Source organism: Salvelinus namaycush, chromosome 33 (genome assembly GCF_016432855.1).
Source record: "Salvelinus namaycush isolate Seneca chromosome 33, SaNama_1.0, whole genome shotgun sequence".
NCBI classification, from domain to species: domain Eukaryota; kingdom Metazoa; phylum Chordata; class Actinopteri; order Salmoniformes; family Salmonidae; genus Salvelinus; species Salvelinus namaycush.
The window spans coordinates 12,004,145-12,021,955 of NC_052339.1; the positions used below are offsets into that span (position 1 = coordinate 12,004,145).

Consider the following 17,811-nt stretch of genomic DNA (forward strand, 5'->3'; position numbering starts at 1 on the left):
ATGTACTTGTCCTCTTGCTCAGTTGTGAACTTTGGCTACCATGTGGCTTCCCACTCCTGTGCACTGTGGCTTCCCATTATGGTTAGAGCCAGTTTGCGCTGTTCTGTGAAGGGAGTAGTACAAGATCTTCAGTTTCTTGGCATTTTCTCGCAAAGAATAGCCTTAATTTTTCAGAACAAGAATAGACTGACGAGTTTCAGAAGAAAGTGCTTTGTTTTTGGCCATTTTGAGCCTATAATCAAACCCACAAATGCTGATGCTCCAGATACTCAACTAGTCTAAAGAAGGCCAGTTTTATTGCTTCTTTAATCAGGACAACAGTTTTCAGCTGTGCTAACATAATTAAAAGGGTTTTCTAATGATCAATTAGCCTTTTAAAATGATAATCTTGGATTAGCTAACACAACGTGCCATTGGAACACAGGAGTGATGGTTGCTGATAATGGGCCTATGTACGCCTATGTAGATATTCCATTCATAATCAGCCGTTTACAGCAACAATAGTCGTTTACAACATTGACAATGTCTACACTGCATTTCTGATCAATTTGATGTTATTTTAATGGACAACAGATGTGCTTTTCTTTCAAAAACAAGGACATTTCTAAGTGACCCCAAACTTTTGAGTGATGGTAACATGTTGAAGAGGGTGGGACTCAAGCTGCATCCCTTTCTCAGCCCACGGCCCTGTGGAATGAAATGTGTGTGTTTTTTTGCCAATTTTAACCGTACATTTGTTGTTTGTGTACATGGATTTTATAATGTATGTTTTTAGAATCTGTTTAGAAGCCTCTTGGACCTAGACTTGGCGCTCCGGTACCGCTTGCTGTGCGGTAGCAGAGGGAACAGTCTATGACTAGGGTGGCTGAAGTCTTTGACAATTTTTAGGGCCTTCCTCTGACACCTCATGGTATAGAGGTCCTGGATGGCAGGAAGCTTGGCCCCAGTGATGTACTGGGCTGTACGCACTACCCTCTGTTGTACCTTGTGGTCAGAGGCAGAGCAGTTGCCATACCAGGCAGTGATGCAACCCGTCAGGATGCTCTCTGGTGCAGCTGTAAAACATTTTGAGAATCTGAGGGCCCATGCCAAATCTTTTCAGTCTCCTGAGGGGAAATAGGTTTTGTTGTGCCCTCTTCACAACTGTCTTAGTGTGTTTGGACCATGATAGTTTGTTGGTGATGTGGACGCCAAGGAACTTGAAGCTCTCAACCTGCTCCACTACAGTCCCGTCGATGAGAACGGAGGCGTGCTCGGTCTTCCTTTTACTGTAGTCCACAATCATTTCCTTTGTCTTGATCATGTTGAGGGAGAGGCTGTTGTTCTTCCACCACACGGCCAGGTCTTTGCCCTCCTCTCTATAGGCAGTCTCATCGTTGTCGGTGAGTAGGCCTACCGCTGTTGTCATCAGCAAACTTAATGATGGTGTTGAAGTCGTGCCTGGCCGTGCAGTCATGCGTGAACAGGGAGTACAGGAGGGTACTGAGCACGCACCCCTGAGGGGCCCCCGTGTTAAGGATCAGCGTGGCGGATGCGTTGTTACCTACCCTTACCACCGGAGGGGGGGCCGTCAGGAAGTCCAGGATCCAGTTGTAGAGGGAGGTGTTTAGTCCCAGGGTCCTTAGCTTAGTGATGAGCTTGGAGGGCACTATGTTGTTGAACACTGAGCTGTAGTCAATGAATAATATTCTCACATATGTGTTCCTTTTGTCCAGGTGGGAATGGGCAGTGTGGAGTGCAATAGCGATTGCATCATCTGTGGATCTGTTGGTGTGATATGCAGATTGGAGTGGATCTAGGGCTTCTGGGATAATGGCGTTGATGTGAGCCATGACCAGCCTTTCAAAGCACTTCATGGATACAGACGTGAGTGCTACGGGTCGGTAGTCATTTAGGCAGGTTACCTTAGTGTTGTTGGGCACAGGGACTATGGTGGTCTGCTTGAAACATGTTGGTATTACAGACTCAGGCAGGGAGAGGTTGAAAATGTCAGTGAAGACACTTGCCAGTTGGTCAGCGCATGCTCGGAGTACACGTCCTGGTAATCTGTCTGGCCCTGCGGCTTTGGGAATGTTGACCTGTTTAAGGGTCTTACTCACTTACTTACTCAGCTGCAAAGAGCGTGATCACACAGTCGTACGGAACAGCTGATCATTTCATGCATGTTTCATTGTTTGCCTCGAAGCGAGCATAGAAGTAGTTTAGCTCGTCTGATAGGCTTGTGTCACTGGGCAACTCTCGGCTGGTCTTCCCTTTTTGTAGTCTGTAATAGTTTGCAAGCCCTGCCACATCTGACGAGCGTCGGAGCCGGTGTAGTACTATTTGATCTTAGTCCTGTATTGACGCTTTGCCTGTTTGATGGTTCGTCAGAGGGCAGAGTGGGATTTCTTATAAGCTTCCGGGTTAGAGTCCTTCTCCTTGAAAGCGGCAGCTCTACCATTTAGCTCAGTGCGGATGTTGCCTGTAATCCATGGCTTCTGGTTGGGGTATGTACGTACAGTCACTGTGGGGACGATGTCCTCGATGCACTTAATGATAAAGCCAGTGACTGATGTGGTGTACTCCTCAATGCCATCGGAAGAATCCCGGAACATATTCCAGTCTGTTCTAGCAAAACAGCCCTGTAGTTTAGCATCTGCTTCATCTGACCACTTTTTTATTGATCTAGTCACTGGTGATTTACTGCTTTCATTTTTGCTTGTAAGCAGGAATCATGAGGATAGCGTTATGGTCAGATTTGCCAAATGGAGGGCGAGGGAGAGCTTTGTACGCATCTCTGTGTGTGGAGTAAAGGTGGTCTACAATTTTTTTTTCCTCCAGCACATTTAACATGCTGATAGAAATGAGGTAAAACTGATTTAAGTTTCCCTGCATTAAAGTCCCCGGCCACTAGGAGCACCGCCTCTGGGTAAGCGTTTTCCTGTTTGCTTATGACGGAATACAGCTCATTGAGTTTAGTTTTAGTGCCAGCGTCAGTCTGTGGTGGTATGTAGACCTCTACGAAAAATACAGATGAAAACTCTAGGTAGATAGTGTGGTCTGCAGCTTATCATGAGATACTCTACCTCAGGCGAGCAAAACCTTGAGACTTCCTTAGATATTGTGCACCAGCTATTGTTTACAAATATGTATAGGCCCCCGCCCCGTGAGTTACCAGAGGATGCTGTTCGGTCCTGCCGATAGAGTGTATCACTTCTACAACACATTATTAGACTGCAGCTGCTGCTCTCTCTCTCTGTCTCTCTCTCGGTCTCTGTCTCGCTCTCTCTTCCCCACATTTTCCTCTGCCCTTATTTTTCACAGAAGACAGGCTTTAAACATGTTTCGCAGTAGAGACATGTTTGAAATACTAACCCCCGAAGAGGTCCCAAGTGTTAGCATGTGTTTTTCTCTAGAAAGGAGAGTGAGAGAGCATTTTTCTCTCGATAAATCCCTGCTAGATATACGATTGAGATTAATAAGTCATTCAGCACCTGCAAGATGAGAGGAGAGGTAAGGAGGGGGAGAGGTAAGGAGGGGGAGAGTAAAGCAGGGCGAGAGGTGGGAAACCAAGCTGGACTCCAACGTTCATTTTCTTTATTTGTTTCAGAGGTACAAGTACATTTTCATCCCCCCCCCCTCTCTCTCCCGTCTTCCCTCCCTCCCCCTCTGTTCTTAGAAAAATCCCCCAGAGTATATGCAGCTATTCAGGGTTTGAGTGTTATTTTTTTATTTTTTTACTGCTATTCTTAAAAACTTAAGCAGAATGGCCTGACTGATAAATCCTTCCAGTGGATGCAGCCAGTTGTCATGTCCTGGCGCGGTGACGGGGGGGGGGGGGTGTTGAGCACAAGAGAGGTCAGGGTATAACTCCGTGGGGCTGAGTGAACTCTCACTCCCTACAGACCATGTTGTATAAGCCTCTGTAATTACCATGGGTGTGTCCAAAATTGTGCCTTATTCCCTATATAGTGCACTACATTTCATAGAGCTCTGGTCAAAGTAGTGCACTATATAGGGTATAGAGTGCTATCTGGGACTAAGCCTAGAGTTCTGCGCCAGACCCAACCCAAGGCCACTGGCCCCTCTGTGACTATGAATCCAATGAGGATCATGTTTAATTCATTTCTTTGTCAAATTCTTTATAAAAAAGGTTCTGAATCTGAAAACACTTATTTTCTTCCGAACGCTGTGGAGGTGTAGGCGTGAGAGGGGAAGCTGGGCTTGCTGGTCTTTGGCATCGTTAGGCCGTCATTTCCCCTTACTGTAAACCCTCTGGAGGCCTTAGTTCAGCCAAAGAAATATAGTAACTAGAAGGGATTAAAGGCCCTCAGGCCACAGACGGAAATTTAATTGGATGGGAATGTCTGTTCTAGCCATTCTATTTCTATGGCCTGATCCCTCTCTGGCCCAGGTTGGACCTATAGACCTCTGGACTAGGCTGCTCCAGGCCACTACTGTATGGATTTATATGCTCTCAGGCAGTGGTCTCTGTGCTGGCTCTCAGCAGGCTGCTCCCCTTCCTTGCCTTGCCCCAGGCTGGACCTCTGCCTCGACCACTCCAACCTATAGGGCCCTAGTCAAAAGTAGTGTACTATACTGGGAATAGGGTGAAATTTGAGACGCAACCCACTACTGTTTCCACAACACAACAGAACCCAGCGGCCAGGCCAATCCGGTCAGTCTTGCATTGACAGTCCACCCTGCCAGGCCCGGCCTGTTAGTCCAACCACATAGAGACCTGAGAGGAGCCAGACTGAGCCAAGCCAAGCCAAGCTTGGCCGAGCCAAGCAAAGCTCGGAGAAAACAAGCATGCGGCCCGCCCTTTGGTGGTGGTGATGGTGGGTGCAAGCTTGGCCTGGTTTGCTTCCTCTCTATTTCTCTCTCTCCCTCACTCTCTCTCTTTTCCACCTCTTCCTCCCTCTCTCTCTGGCTGGAGTGTCCGATATCACAGCTCTGTACAGGGCCGTCCAGTCGGCTGGATCTCTCACTGGCTCACTGTCCAACACACAGTCCTGCCCTGCTCGGCTCCAGCCCCACTTTCAACCGGCTCTGTGGTCCTTTTGTTTATTTTCTCCTTTTATCTCTCTCTCAATTCAATTCAATTTCAATTTAAGTGGCTTTATTGGTATGGGAAACATATGTTTACATTGCCAAAGCAAGTGAAATAGATCATTAAAAAGAGTGAAATAACACAAAAAAATGAACAGTATTGTAACCATGTGCAAATAGTTAATGTCAAAAGGGAAAATAAATATAAATGTATGCTCCCAAGTGGCGCAGCGGTCTAAGGTACTGCATCTCAGTGCTAGAGGCGTCACTACAGACCCTGCTTCGATTCCGGGCTGTATCACAACCGGCCGTGATCGGGAGTCCCATAGGGCGGCGCATAATTGGCACAGCATCGTCCGGGTTAGGGGAGGGTTTGGCCGGGGTAGGTCGTCATTGTAAAATAAGAATTTGTTCTTAACTGACTTTCCTAGTTAAATAAAGGTTACATTTTTTTTAAATGTAATAAATAAATATGGGTTATATTTACAATGGTGTTTGTTCTTCTTCTTCTTCTTCTTGCCTTTCTCTAGTTGCCCTTTTCGGTCACAAATGTTGCTGCTGTGATGGCACACTGTGGTATTTCACACAGTAGATATGGGATTTTATCAAAATTGTATTTGTTTTCAAATTCTTTGTGGGTCTGTGTAATCTGAAGGGAAAATGTGTCTCTAATATGATCATACATTTGGTAGAAGGTTAGGAAGTGCAGCTCAGTTTCCACCTCATTTTGTGGGCAGTGTGCACATAGGCAGACCTGGCTTTCAAGAGAAGACAGGCTATGGCGGCCTTTCTCAATAGCAAGGCTATGCTCACTGATTCTGTACATAGTCAAAGCTTTCCTTCATTTTGGGTCAGTCACAGTGGTCAGGTATTCAGCCACGGTGTATTCTCTGTTTAGTGCCAAATAGCGTTTGTTTGCTCTGTTTTTTTTGTTAATTCTTTCCAACGTTTTAAGTAATTTTTTTGTTTTCTCATGATTTGGTTGGGTATAATTATTGTGTTGTCCTGGGGCTCTGTGGGGTCTGTTCAATTTGGTGTTTGTCCCATTTTGTGAATTCTTGGTTGGTGAGCTGACCCCAGACCTCACAATGGGTTATAGAACTGATTCAAGTATTTTTTTTGCCAGATCCTAATTGGTATGTCAAATTTGATGTTCCTTTTGATGGCACAGAAGGCCCTTCTTGCCTTGTCTCTCAGATCGTTCACAGCTTTGTGGAAGTTGCCTATGGCGCTGATGTTTAGGCCGAGGTATGTATAGTTTTTTTGTGTGCTCTAGGGCAATGGAATTTGTATTTGTGGTCCTGGCGACTGGACCTTTTTTGGAACACAATTATTTTGCTTTTACTGAGATTTACTGTCAGGGCCCAGGTTAATCTCGCTCTCTCTGTCTCTCTCAATTCAATTCAGTAGACTTTATTGACATGGCAATTACAGTTGAAGTCGGAAGTTTACATACAACTTAGCCAAATACATTTAAACTCCGTTTTTCACAATTCCTGACATTTAATCCTAGTAAAAATTCCCTGTCTTAGGTCAGTTAGGATCACCACTTTATTTTAAGAATGTGAAATGTCAGAATAATAGTAGAGAGAATTATTTATTTCAGCTTTTATTTCTTTCATCACATTTCCAGTGGGTCAGAAGTTTACATACACTCAATTAGTATTTGGTAGCATTGCCTTTAAATTGTTAAACTTGGGTCAAACGTTTCATGTAGTCTTCCACAAGCTTCCCACAATAAGTTGGGTGAATTTTGGCCCATTCCTCCTGACAGAGCTGGTGTAACTGAGTTGCTCGTAATGCTCATCTTCTGTAGCCTAATTATCATCTCCTTATTTTCATACTGTACCTAAATTATAAAGGTTAGCACTTAAAAGGCATGTAGAAAATCTGGTATATGGTTTGCCTCATAAACTCAGCAAAAAAATAAACGTCCCTTTTTCAGGACCCTGTCTTCAAAGATAATTCGTAAAAATCCAAATAACTTCACAGATCTTCATTGTAAAGGGTTTGAACACTTACCCATGGTTGTTCAATGAACCATAATCAATTAATGAACATGCACCTGTAGAACGGTTGTTACGACACTAACAGCTTACAGATAGTAGGCAATTAAGGTCACAGTTATGAAAACGTAGGACACTGAAGAGGCCTTTCTACTGACTCTGAAAAACACCAAAAGAAAGATGCCCAGGGTCCCTGCTCATCTGCGTGAACGTGCCTTAGGCATGCTGCAGGGAGGAATGAGGACTGCAGATGTGGCCAAGGCAATAAATTGCAATGTTCGTACTGTGAGACGCCTAAGACAGCACAACAGGGAGATAGGACAGACAGCTGATCGTCCTCGCAGTGGCAGACCACATGTAACAACACCTGCACAGGATCGGTACATCCGAACATCACACCTGCGGGACAGGTACAGGATGGCACAACAACTGCCCGAGTTACACCAGGAACGCACAATCCCTCCATCAGTGCTCAGACTGTCCGCAATAGGCTGAGAGAGGCTGGACTGAGGGCTTGTAGGCCGGTGGTAAGGCAGGTCCTCACCAGACATCACCGGCAACAACGTCGCCTATGGGCACAAACCCACCGTCGCTGGACCAGACAGGACTGGCGAAAAGTGCTCTTCACTGATGAGTCGCGGTTTTGTCTCACCAGGGGTGATGGTCGGATTCGTGTTTATCGTCGAAGGAATGAGCGTTACACTGAGGCCGGTACTCTGGAGCGGGATTGATTTGGAGGTGGAGGGTCCATCATGGTCTGGGGCGGTGTGTCACAGCATCATCGGACTGAGCTTGTTGTCATTGCAGGCAATCTCAACGCTGTGCGTTACAGGGAAGACATCCTCATGTGGTACCCTTCCTGCAGGCTCATCCTGACATGACCCTCCAGCATGACAATGCCACCAGCCATACTGCTCTTTCTGTGCGTCATTTCCTGCAAGACAGGAATGTCAGTGTTCTGCCATGGCCAGCGAAGAGCCTGGACCTCAATCCCATTGAGCACGTCTGGGACCTGTTGGATCGGAAGGTGAGGGCTAGGGCCTCCGTCCGGGAACTTGCAGGTGCCTTGGTGGAAGAGTGGGGTAACATCTCACAGCAAGAACTGGCAAATCTGGTGCAGTCCATGAGGAGGAGATGCACTGCAGTACTTAATGCAGCTGGTGGCCACACCAGATACTGACTGTTACTTTTGATTTTGACCCCCCCCCCCCCCCCCTTTGTCAGGTACACATTTTTCCATTTCTTTTAGTCATATGTCTGTGGATCTTGTTCAGTTTATGTCTCAGTTGTTGAATCTGTTATGTTCATACAAATATTTACACATGTTAAGTTTGCTGAAAATAAACTCGGTTGACAGTGAGAGGACGTAACATTTTTTTGCTGATTTTACATTGTCTAATGGTATCATTTTAAATGAGAACATATCGCTCAACATGTAAACAATGTTTGAGTTGAGCTATTCTCTGCTTCAGATGACAGATGCCCATAAGGCCAGTAATGCCATCATACTGTGGGTCTATGGCTGCATTGGAGATGCCATATGATAAACTGCTAAATGGATTCACATAGCTGATATACAGAGAAGAGAGAGACAATCAAATAAAACAGATTGTAGATCTTACAACTAGACAAAAATGAAATGTTCATTTGAGAACACAACACAGAAACACAGACACATTAGAGACAGAACCCGTTCCTCTCTTTATTGCAGGATTGGGATATGTGATTAATTAACATTGACACTAGTTCGTTTTTAATAATAGTTTTACCACTTAACTTCAAAGAATCAACACTTCATCCCTTCAAAATGTACAAATAAGCTTTCTCTTATGTAAATGTCTTTGCCTAAACACCAATAGCTGATTGAGTAGTAACAAGTAGGCTATTATTACTAAAGCATCATTTCAGGTGAACAACAAAACCTCCATACTAACAGTGTCCAACCTTGCTCCACTGACCCCTGACCTACTGGGTCAGCAGACTTCTATTCCAGCCCAGCAATAGATCTACTGGGTGAGCAGGGTTCTATTCCAGCTCAGCAATAGATCTACTGGGTGAGCAGACTTCTATTCCAGCCCAGCAATAGATCTACTGGGTGAGCAGGGTTCTATTCCAGCTCAGCAATAGATCTACTGGGTGAGCAGACTTCTATTCCAGCTCAGCAATAGATCTACTGGGTGAGCAGACTTCTATTCCAGCCCAGCAATAGATCCACTGGGTGAGCAGACTTCTATTCCAGCCCAGCAATAGATCTACTGGGTGAGCAGACTTCTATTCCAGCCCAGCAATAGATCTACTGGGTGAGCAGACTTCTATTCCAGCCCAGCAATAGATCTACTGGGTGAGCAGGGTTCTATTCCAGCCCAGCAATATATCTACTGGGTGAGCAGGGTTCTATTCCAGCCCAGCAATAGATCTACTGGGTGAGCAGGGTTCTATTCCAGCCCAGCAATAGATCTACTGGGTGAGCAGGGTTCTATTCCAGCCCAGCAATATATCTACTGGGTGAGCAGGGTTCTATTCCAGCCCAGCAATAGATCTACTGGATGAGCAGACTTATATTCCAGCCCAGCAATATATCTACTGGGTGAGTAGGGTTCTATTCCAGCCCAGCAATAGATCTACTGGGTGAGCAGGGTTCTATTCCAGCCCAGCAATAGATCTACTGGGTGAGCAGACTTCTATTCCAGCCCAGCAATAGATCTACTGGGTGAGCAGGGTTCTATTCCAGCCCAGCAATAGATCTACTGGGTGAGCAGGGTTCTATTCCAGCCCAGCAATATATCTACTGGGTGAGCAGGGTTCTATTCCAGCCCAGCAATAGATCTACTGGGTGAGTAGGGTTCTATTCCAGCCCAGCAATAGATCTACTGGGTGAGCAGGGTTCTATTCCAGCCCAGCAATATATCTACTGGGTGAGCAGGGTTCTATTCCAGCCCAGCAATAGATCTACTGGGTGAGCAGACTTCTATTCCAGCCCAGCAATAGATCTACTGGGTGAGCAGACTTCTATTCCAGCCCAGCAATAGCACACTAGATTATCAACTCATTAGGTTTGATAAATTGAATCAGGTGTGTTATTACTGGGCTGAAACAGAACCCTGCTCAGCCAGCATATGTCCAGTAGGGTTGGGCTGCTCCAATTGTAATAGGTTTATACATTTGTGTTTGATGTTTAACTGTATTTTTGTATACACCATTTGCTAATATAGGTAGGCCTACACATATAACCCATGGCATATAGGATATACCCTTAGTCTGTTGGGACATTCATTTTTGGGACATTCATCTCTCTTCATCTGCAAAAAGGTTTTCACAGCTTTCCATATCTGAGGACAGAACACATCACAAAGAAACAGGCTTCATTAAACTGAAATTAGACAGCACTGAATATTACGTTGCTGTATCTCTCTGTCCTCAAAGTTCTCCCCTTTAGGGACTGGAACTGGAGAATCTTGTCATAATGTCCTCCCACAAAATGGCCTATCCTGTCCAGTAGTCTACACTCTCCCTTTACTGATAGATGGAGCTGTAATTTCACCCTCTTCCATAGCTGTTATATACAAATGCATTTGATTACAGCAAGATAGCTAGCTGATAGGAAGTTAGCTAACGTTTGCTGATGACATTTAATTCACTTAACTAAACAGTATGTAAAGCTACAGTAGTTAGCTACCTAGCATCTCAGTTGAGTTAACCTACAAAGTGGCCTATTGTAGACAGCTAGCTAAAAATACATTGTTTTTAAATATTGACTTGATTTAGGAGGTATGGCAACGTGAGACTAGACCAGCCCCAATACACTACTTAGACACACCAGAACATATTCTCCAGAATATAGTCCCAATACAACACGTCTCCACTTAGTCCATGGACAACAGGTTTTAGACTGGGGCCTTTTCATCTAGACTCAATACTATAGCGCTTAGACCAACCAGCACACACACTAAGGCCTTTCCAGAACCAAAACAGCCTGAGGCCTTCCATTCAGACACAGACTTTTGATTGCTAGCAAGAAATGTTCCTTGATTTTTCTCTCTAAAACATATATATGTTTAGTTCAAAGCCGGGACTTCAGCAGAAACTAAGATTGATTTATTTGTGGGATTTATTGAGTGACGTTGGTGACGGTGGAGTTCCTGGAACAACAGGAAGCGCTGAGACAAAGGCAGGAAGTGCCGAGCTGTGAGAGGAAGTGGCTTATTGCCTCCTGATGACCTGGTCTGCTCTGGTCTGGTTTAGTCTGGTACAGAGTAGACCAGTGCAGCTCAACACCCACGGTCACTTTAACCTGGGTTGGTGATACCTTCCCTAGAGGTCTGTAGAACTTCCTTGCCCCCTCATCTCCCCCTTGGCAACTTCAGAGGGTACTTGTGTGTGTGGGTACACACCGAGTATACCAAACATTAGGAACACCCCCCCCCCCCCCCCCCCCCCTTTACTCTCAGAACAGCCTCAATTAATTTGGGCACGGACTCTACAAGGTGTCGAAAGCGTTCCACAGGGATGCTGGCCCATGTTGACTCCAATGCTTCCCACAGTTGTCAAGTTGGCTGGATGTCCTTTGGGTGGTGGACCATTCTTGATACAAACAGGAAACTGTTAAGCGTGAAAAACCCTGCAGCGTTGCAGTTCTTGACACAAACCGGTGCGCCTGGCTCCTACTACCATACCCCGTTCAAAGGCACGTCAGTCTTTTGTCTTACCCATTCACCCTCTGAACGGCACGCACGCAATCCATGTCTCAATTGTCTCAAAGCTTAAAAATCCTTTGTTAACCTTTCTCCTGTCCTTCAGCTGGTCGGTCTTTGTCATGGAAAGAGAAGGCGTTCTTAATGTTTTGTGTACTCTGTGTATGTTTGTCTCTGTGTGTGATGGGCGCTGACTGCGTTGTTTCCTCCTGTTCTCTCTCTGTGCCTCCAGGTCTGTATGAGCTGCTGTGTGCCCTGCCCTCCCAGCTGCAGCCTCATGTCCACAGCCAGGACGACAGCACCTTTCTACACAACATGTTCGGAGAGAGGAGCCTCCACTCGCTGGTCAAGGTAAACCTACTCTACCACTTCCTGTTTCCCCCCTCCTCATCCTTTAAAGAAGTGTGTGTTGGTGACGGTAATGTTAGGATCATAAAGGGATCCCTCCCTCCTTTTCTCGATCCTTTCCATTTTTCAAGCTCTCTTACTTTTTGTCTGTTATTCAGAGTCTCCCTGTCTGTTACACGCTTTCCCCTTTTTCTCTTTCTCTCTCCTCTCTCTCTCTCTCGCGCACGCTTTTTCTCTCTCTCTCGTTCCAGTCCTCTCTCTCTCGTTCCTTCTGTACAAGGCTGTCTTAATGTCGCGGCAGGACCGTGTCGGGTCATGTGTCTATGTGAAGTGGTTCTCTGGGCCGGACCAGGCGGCAGGGTTATTAAAACAGATAGTGCCGGAGATGAGCACACTTGATATCTTTATTTCTCTGGCAGACGGTGCTAATGAGTGAACCATATGCTGTCCAGCAGTTTGTAGTCTGTCTGTCTGCCCCCTCCCCCCCTCCACTGCCCCTGTCTAGTCTGCAGACTACAGCAACATCACTCTTTCCTCTTTTCATTTACCCTCCCACTAGTCCAAGGGACAAAGCCCAGGGTTGACAGTACCTTTAGCATGTCGTTTACAGGTGTATAGGTGAAGAAGTTCTGAAGTACTGTAAACAAATGTGACTTTTAAATCAGAGGCAATGTTGATTGTTGGTCAGTAGCAGACAGTTTCTGATTGGCTGCTGTCTTTGTGTCATAGACAAGGGAGGGGGGAGAGAATTGACATCATATTACCTCCCTCCCCTCACTACATAAAAGTTTTCTCTATTACTGTGTGTGTGTGTGTGTGTAGGATCCAGGTTGTGCTGTGCCAATGCGAGCTGAGCCACGTGTATAAACTCCAGCAGAATTATAATGGCTTGCATCCCGAGTGGCACCTTATTCCCTATATAGTGCACTACTTTTGACCAGACCAAATAGGGAATAGGGTGCCATTTGGGATGCATGTATGGAATAGCTCAGAAGCTTGGGTAAAGACCTGAGGTTGGGACATGACTGAGGAAACAGAATGGGTTTCCTTTCATGTTGGGTTTGTTATGCATGGCTTTGGACTAAGGCTTTTCACCAGATAATGATGGGTAGGGCTGTGTATGTTCAAAGTCCAGATCGTGTCGGCCCAAAGAAAATGTAATGTCAGATGGCACAGATGTCATTATGGTAATGATTGTGGGTTACATTTCCATAACATTTAGGCAGGCATGTGGCTGGACCTCAGGACCTCACCGAGTGTTTGACCACAGTGGATCATGGCTGATCAGGCTTAATCCCTGTTATACATCTCTCCTGGGGAAGGAACTCTGTCCGTCTGTGGGCAAAGGGTTATGTTCATGTTCCCTCACTGGTTCCCAATTAAACCCTGAATAGCTCTTCACAAAGCCTTTGTCTGTTCACTGTGACAGACCTTCTCAGGCTGTTGAAAAAGTTAGAATTTTGCAGCCTTGGCTTTTCAGTACCCGTAGTTCCCCAGCAGGGGGAGTTTATGACGAGAAAGGAAACCTCATCTACCTGTTGCCAGCTGCAGTTTCAACAAACAAGTGGTGCTCGATTGGACCTGAATTGACTGGAATATGTGTTTTGTGTTTTGGGAAATGCCAGTCTGCTAATGAGGAGCCAACGAAGCAGAGCTCGGAAGTCATTCACTCCTCCTCCTCCTTGTCCTCCTTCCTTCCACCTCTCCCTCTTAAAAACCCGATGAAACGTTGGGCAGTGGAGAGCCAACCAATTAAGAAGCTGTGTGATTGTCGAGGGCTGATAGTTAGGATTGGAAGGAGGGGTGGGAGAGGGGCTCGGTGGCGGTTGCTTTTGAAATGTTTAATGTTCTTTATCATGGTGATGAATTGGCACCACCACTTAGCGATGCGAATTCCACCACCATCATCCGGACACTGAGCCAACCAGTCACTGACTTCCGGCTGCCTGGCACTCACACTGTGGGTTGCGTCAGCTGCAATCTATAAATGCCCACTAGGTTTACAGCCTAATGCGGCCTAATTCACCATCGCTACTGTAACGTAATATATACCTCATTAAAGAAGAATGATGTCCCTCCCCGACCCGACCTGCACAGCCGGGAAGCAGGCCCATAAGTCAGGGTAACAATAGAGGACGCGCGTTTCTCTTCTTCCGCCAAGACAAGACCATTTATATGTTTGATTTTCTTTTTTCCACTTTCTCTCGACTCAATGAAAGCTGAGCTGAATGAGCTTTCAGTGTCTCTTATCCTCAGCATTGCAGGGAGAGGGGAGGGCTGTTTGATCCAACCCAGCTCTAGACAGACAGGCTGGCCTTTTAATGTGTTTCCTCCTTCCTGTGTGTGTGTGTGTGTGTGTGGGTGGGGGGGGGGGGAGAACCCTCTCACCTTACAGTGGTGCTGCTCAGGTGAACTCATGTCTATCGTCAGTGACACACTATTACTTTAAACCCTACTACTCCATCCTACACACACACCACCCTCACTACCCGTTCTGCAGATCCAGATTCCACTCGTGACTACACAGGGCTGTGAAACAGAGGTATTGGAAGAGGCTAATAGCAGAGAAAACATCCTAGTAATCTGACAAGTTTAAACAGCTCAGCCTGTCCCTGGGCATATGGTAAGCATCAGGCCTCACCTGGGTAATTGTGGAGCATCGGATGCCTGGATGCCTGGTCAGGACTAGATCCCTAGCGGAGGTAGAACAAGTGTCAGCGACTGAGAGAGAGGAAGGGAGTAAGATAGAGGGAGATTCAGGCCTACTGTACAGTGGACCCTAACCAGACTCCTATCCTCCTGTCATCCTCCTCTGTCTCTCCTCACCTGCCCTTCCAGACAGACAATTGAGCCCCTAGCGTCTCTGTTAATCAGATTATGTCACAGAGGTGAAAGATGAAACTAATATAGTCTTTCGGCTGAGTTCACAGGTGCTACTTCCCAAATGTCACCCTATTCCCTATATAGTGCACTACTTTAGACCAGGACCCATAGGGTGCCATTTGGGACATATCCAGAGTCCCTGCACAGTGCACTACTTTGCAGGCTTGTCATCGACACGACAACGACCCCAACTGCATGACAGAAAGTAGAGCCTGTTTGTGTAACCGCCCGGCGTACGTATCCAAACTAAAACAGACGTTCTTCTTCAAATTCAATTAGTTACTCAAGTGTACTTTCTATAAATTCCTCCCTTTCTACTGTTCTGTCGCCAAGTTCCTCGTACCACAAAAAGCCACAGGAAATATAATACAACGTTCAATTTCCACCTGAATCAGGTGCAGGGCGGTTGGAGACCAACTTTCTGTCAGCAGGCCTTCAGCGTTAGCCCTGAGCAGCTTCATTTGTGGTCGGTCACTTTTCCCTTTCATTCTGGTATAGTTAGATGCTAATAGGCTGGGCTTGGCAGGCAATCAGGTTGCGTCCCAACTTCCTCCCTATTCCCTATTAAGTGCACTACTTTTGACCAGGGCAATAGGGCTCTAGTCAAAACTAGTGCACTATACGGGGAAAAGGGTGCAATTTGGGATGTGTCCCCTCGGTCTCCTCCCACCCTGTTATACTTGGAGCTTTTGAAGTGATTGTAGCTGTTTGTACTTCAAATGCTGCACTGCTTTAATGTGACATGGAAAGGTGCTTTACATTAGTTTTAGGTGAAGTCTTTGGTGGATTTGACTAGCTTGTGATCATTGCGTACATGGTCTCAATTGAACTGGAATTTGATTAGCCTCTTAATACAGTATAGCCCAGATGGTCAAACACATTCTCAGACTTTAGTCCTAGTCATTAAAATACACCATGATATAGGCTACACACAATGTGGGCTGTATGAATGTTTCTGAGCAGTGACGTTCAGGACAACGTGGAGGAAGACCAAGGGATTAGCAGCCGTAGACTACCCTCTCCAATGTTCCCTCTCTTCCTCCACCCTACCTCAGACTGTCTGGTCCTGGACTTAATCTGGACCTCTCTGCCTCCACCCTACCTCAGACTGTCTGGTCCTGGACTTAATCTGGACCTCTCTGCCTCCACCCTACCTCAGACTGTCTGATCCTGGACTTAATCTGGATCTCTCTTCCTCCACCCTACCTAAGACTGTCTGGTCCTGGACTTAATCTGGACCTCTCTGCCTCCACCCTACCTCAGGCTGTCTGGTCCTGGACTTAATCTGGACCTCTCTGCCTCCACCCTACCTCAGACTGTCTGGTCTAGCCCTCTAGCACTACTGGGAGATCCCAGAAAGGAAATATTTCTGCAAGCTGCAGACCGTACAATATACCCCCTGAACCATCTTAACCCCACACCCTGCACACACACACACACACACACACACACACACACACACACACACACACACACACACACACACACACACACACACACACACACCCTACATGACACACTCTCTCACACACATACAAACACACACACATCACACACTCTCCAATACCCCACACCCTGCAATAAAAAGCAGCTAATCGTCTCTGTGCCTGGGGCTCTGGGCTCGGTTTGTAAGCCTATACCACCTGAGAGATCGGCTCGTGCTGCTTGCGGTTGACACGTCCATGGGCTCGGTGGCCGCTGAACCCCCCGTTTATTATTTTGGGGGAACGGAACCTCCTCTCGGGAAGCTTAGAAAACACCTGAGGGGCACGGTGGGAAGATTAGCATCTGTGTGCACCCCAAATGGCACCCTATTCCCTTTATAATGCACTTCTTTTGACATACAGGGGAATGGGGTGCAATTGTGTCCGAAATAGGGTGCCATTTGGGACTGTTCTCTGTTCCCTGTTCTCTGGGAAACAGGACCCCTGTGTTAGCTGTCCTCTCACGTGCCTGCACCAGTTCTCATTGTATGCACCATATACAGTTGAAGTCGGAAGTTTACTTGCATTTAAACTCAGTTCTTCACAATTCCTGACATTTAATCCAAGTAAAAATTCCCTGTTTTAGGTCAATTATTTTAAGAATGTGAAATTTCAGAATAATAGTCAAGAGAATGATTTATTTCAGCTTTTATTTCTTTCGTCACATTCCCAGTGGGTCAGAAGTTTACATACGCTCAATTAGTATTTGGTTGCATTGCCTTTGAATTGCTTAACTTGGGTCAAACGTTTTGTGTAGCCTTCCACAAGCTTCCCACAATAAGTTGGGTGAATTTTGGCCCATTCCTCCTGACAGAGCTGATGTAACTGAGTCAGGTTTGTAGGCCTCCTTGCTCGGACACACTTTTTCAGTTCTGCCCACAAATGTTCTATAGGATTGAGGTCAGGGCTTTGTGATGGCCACTCTAATACCTTGACTTTGTTGTTCTTAAGCCATTTTGCCACAACTTTGGAAGTATGCTTGTGGTCATTGTCCATTTGGAAGACTTGGAAGACCCATTTGCGACCAAGCTTTAACTTCCTGACTGATGACTTGAGATTTTGCTTCACGATTTTCTATAGGATTGAGGTCAGGGCTGGTTTTACTGTGGATATAGATATTTTTGTACATGTTTCCTCCAGCATCTTCACAAGGTCCTTTGCTGTTGTTCTGGGATTGACTTGTGTCATGCACAAAGTAGATGTCCTAACCGACTTGCCAAAACTATAGTTTGTTAGCAAGAAATTTGTGGAGTGGTTGAAAAACGAGTTTTAATGACTCCAACCTAAGTGTATGTAAACTTCCGACTTCAACTGTAGATGTTAATACCCATTTACACAATGTGCTTATTGTACATTGACAGACATTAG

General features: G+C 46.0%; 1 protein-coding gene across 1 annotated transcript in view; it reads left to right on the forward strand.

Moving 5' to 3' along the window:
* Nucleotides 1–17,811, forward strand: part of LOC120027661 (MAGUK p55 subfamily member 7-like) — a 160,843-nt gene that overhangs the window by 89,071 nt on the left and 53,961 nt on the right. Inside the window, exon 5 of the mRNA XM_038972655.1 lies at nt 11,961–12,079. Within this exon, the coding sequence (XP_038828583.1) occupies nt 11,961–12,079 (119 nt within the window). The remainder of the gene's footprint in view (nt 1–11,960; nt 12,080–17,811) is intronic.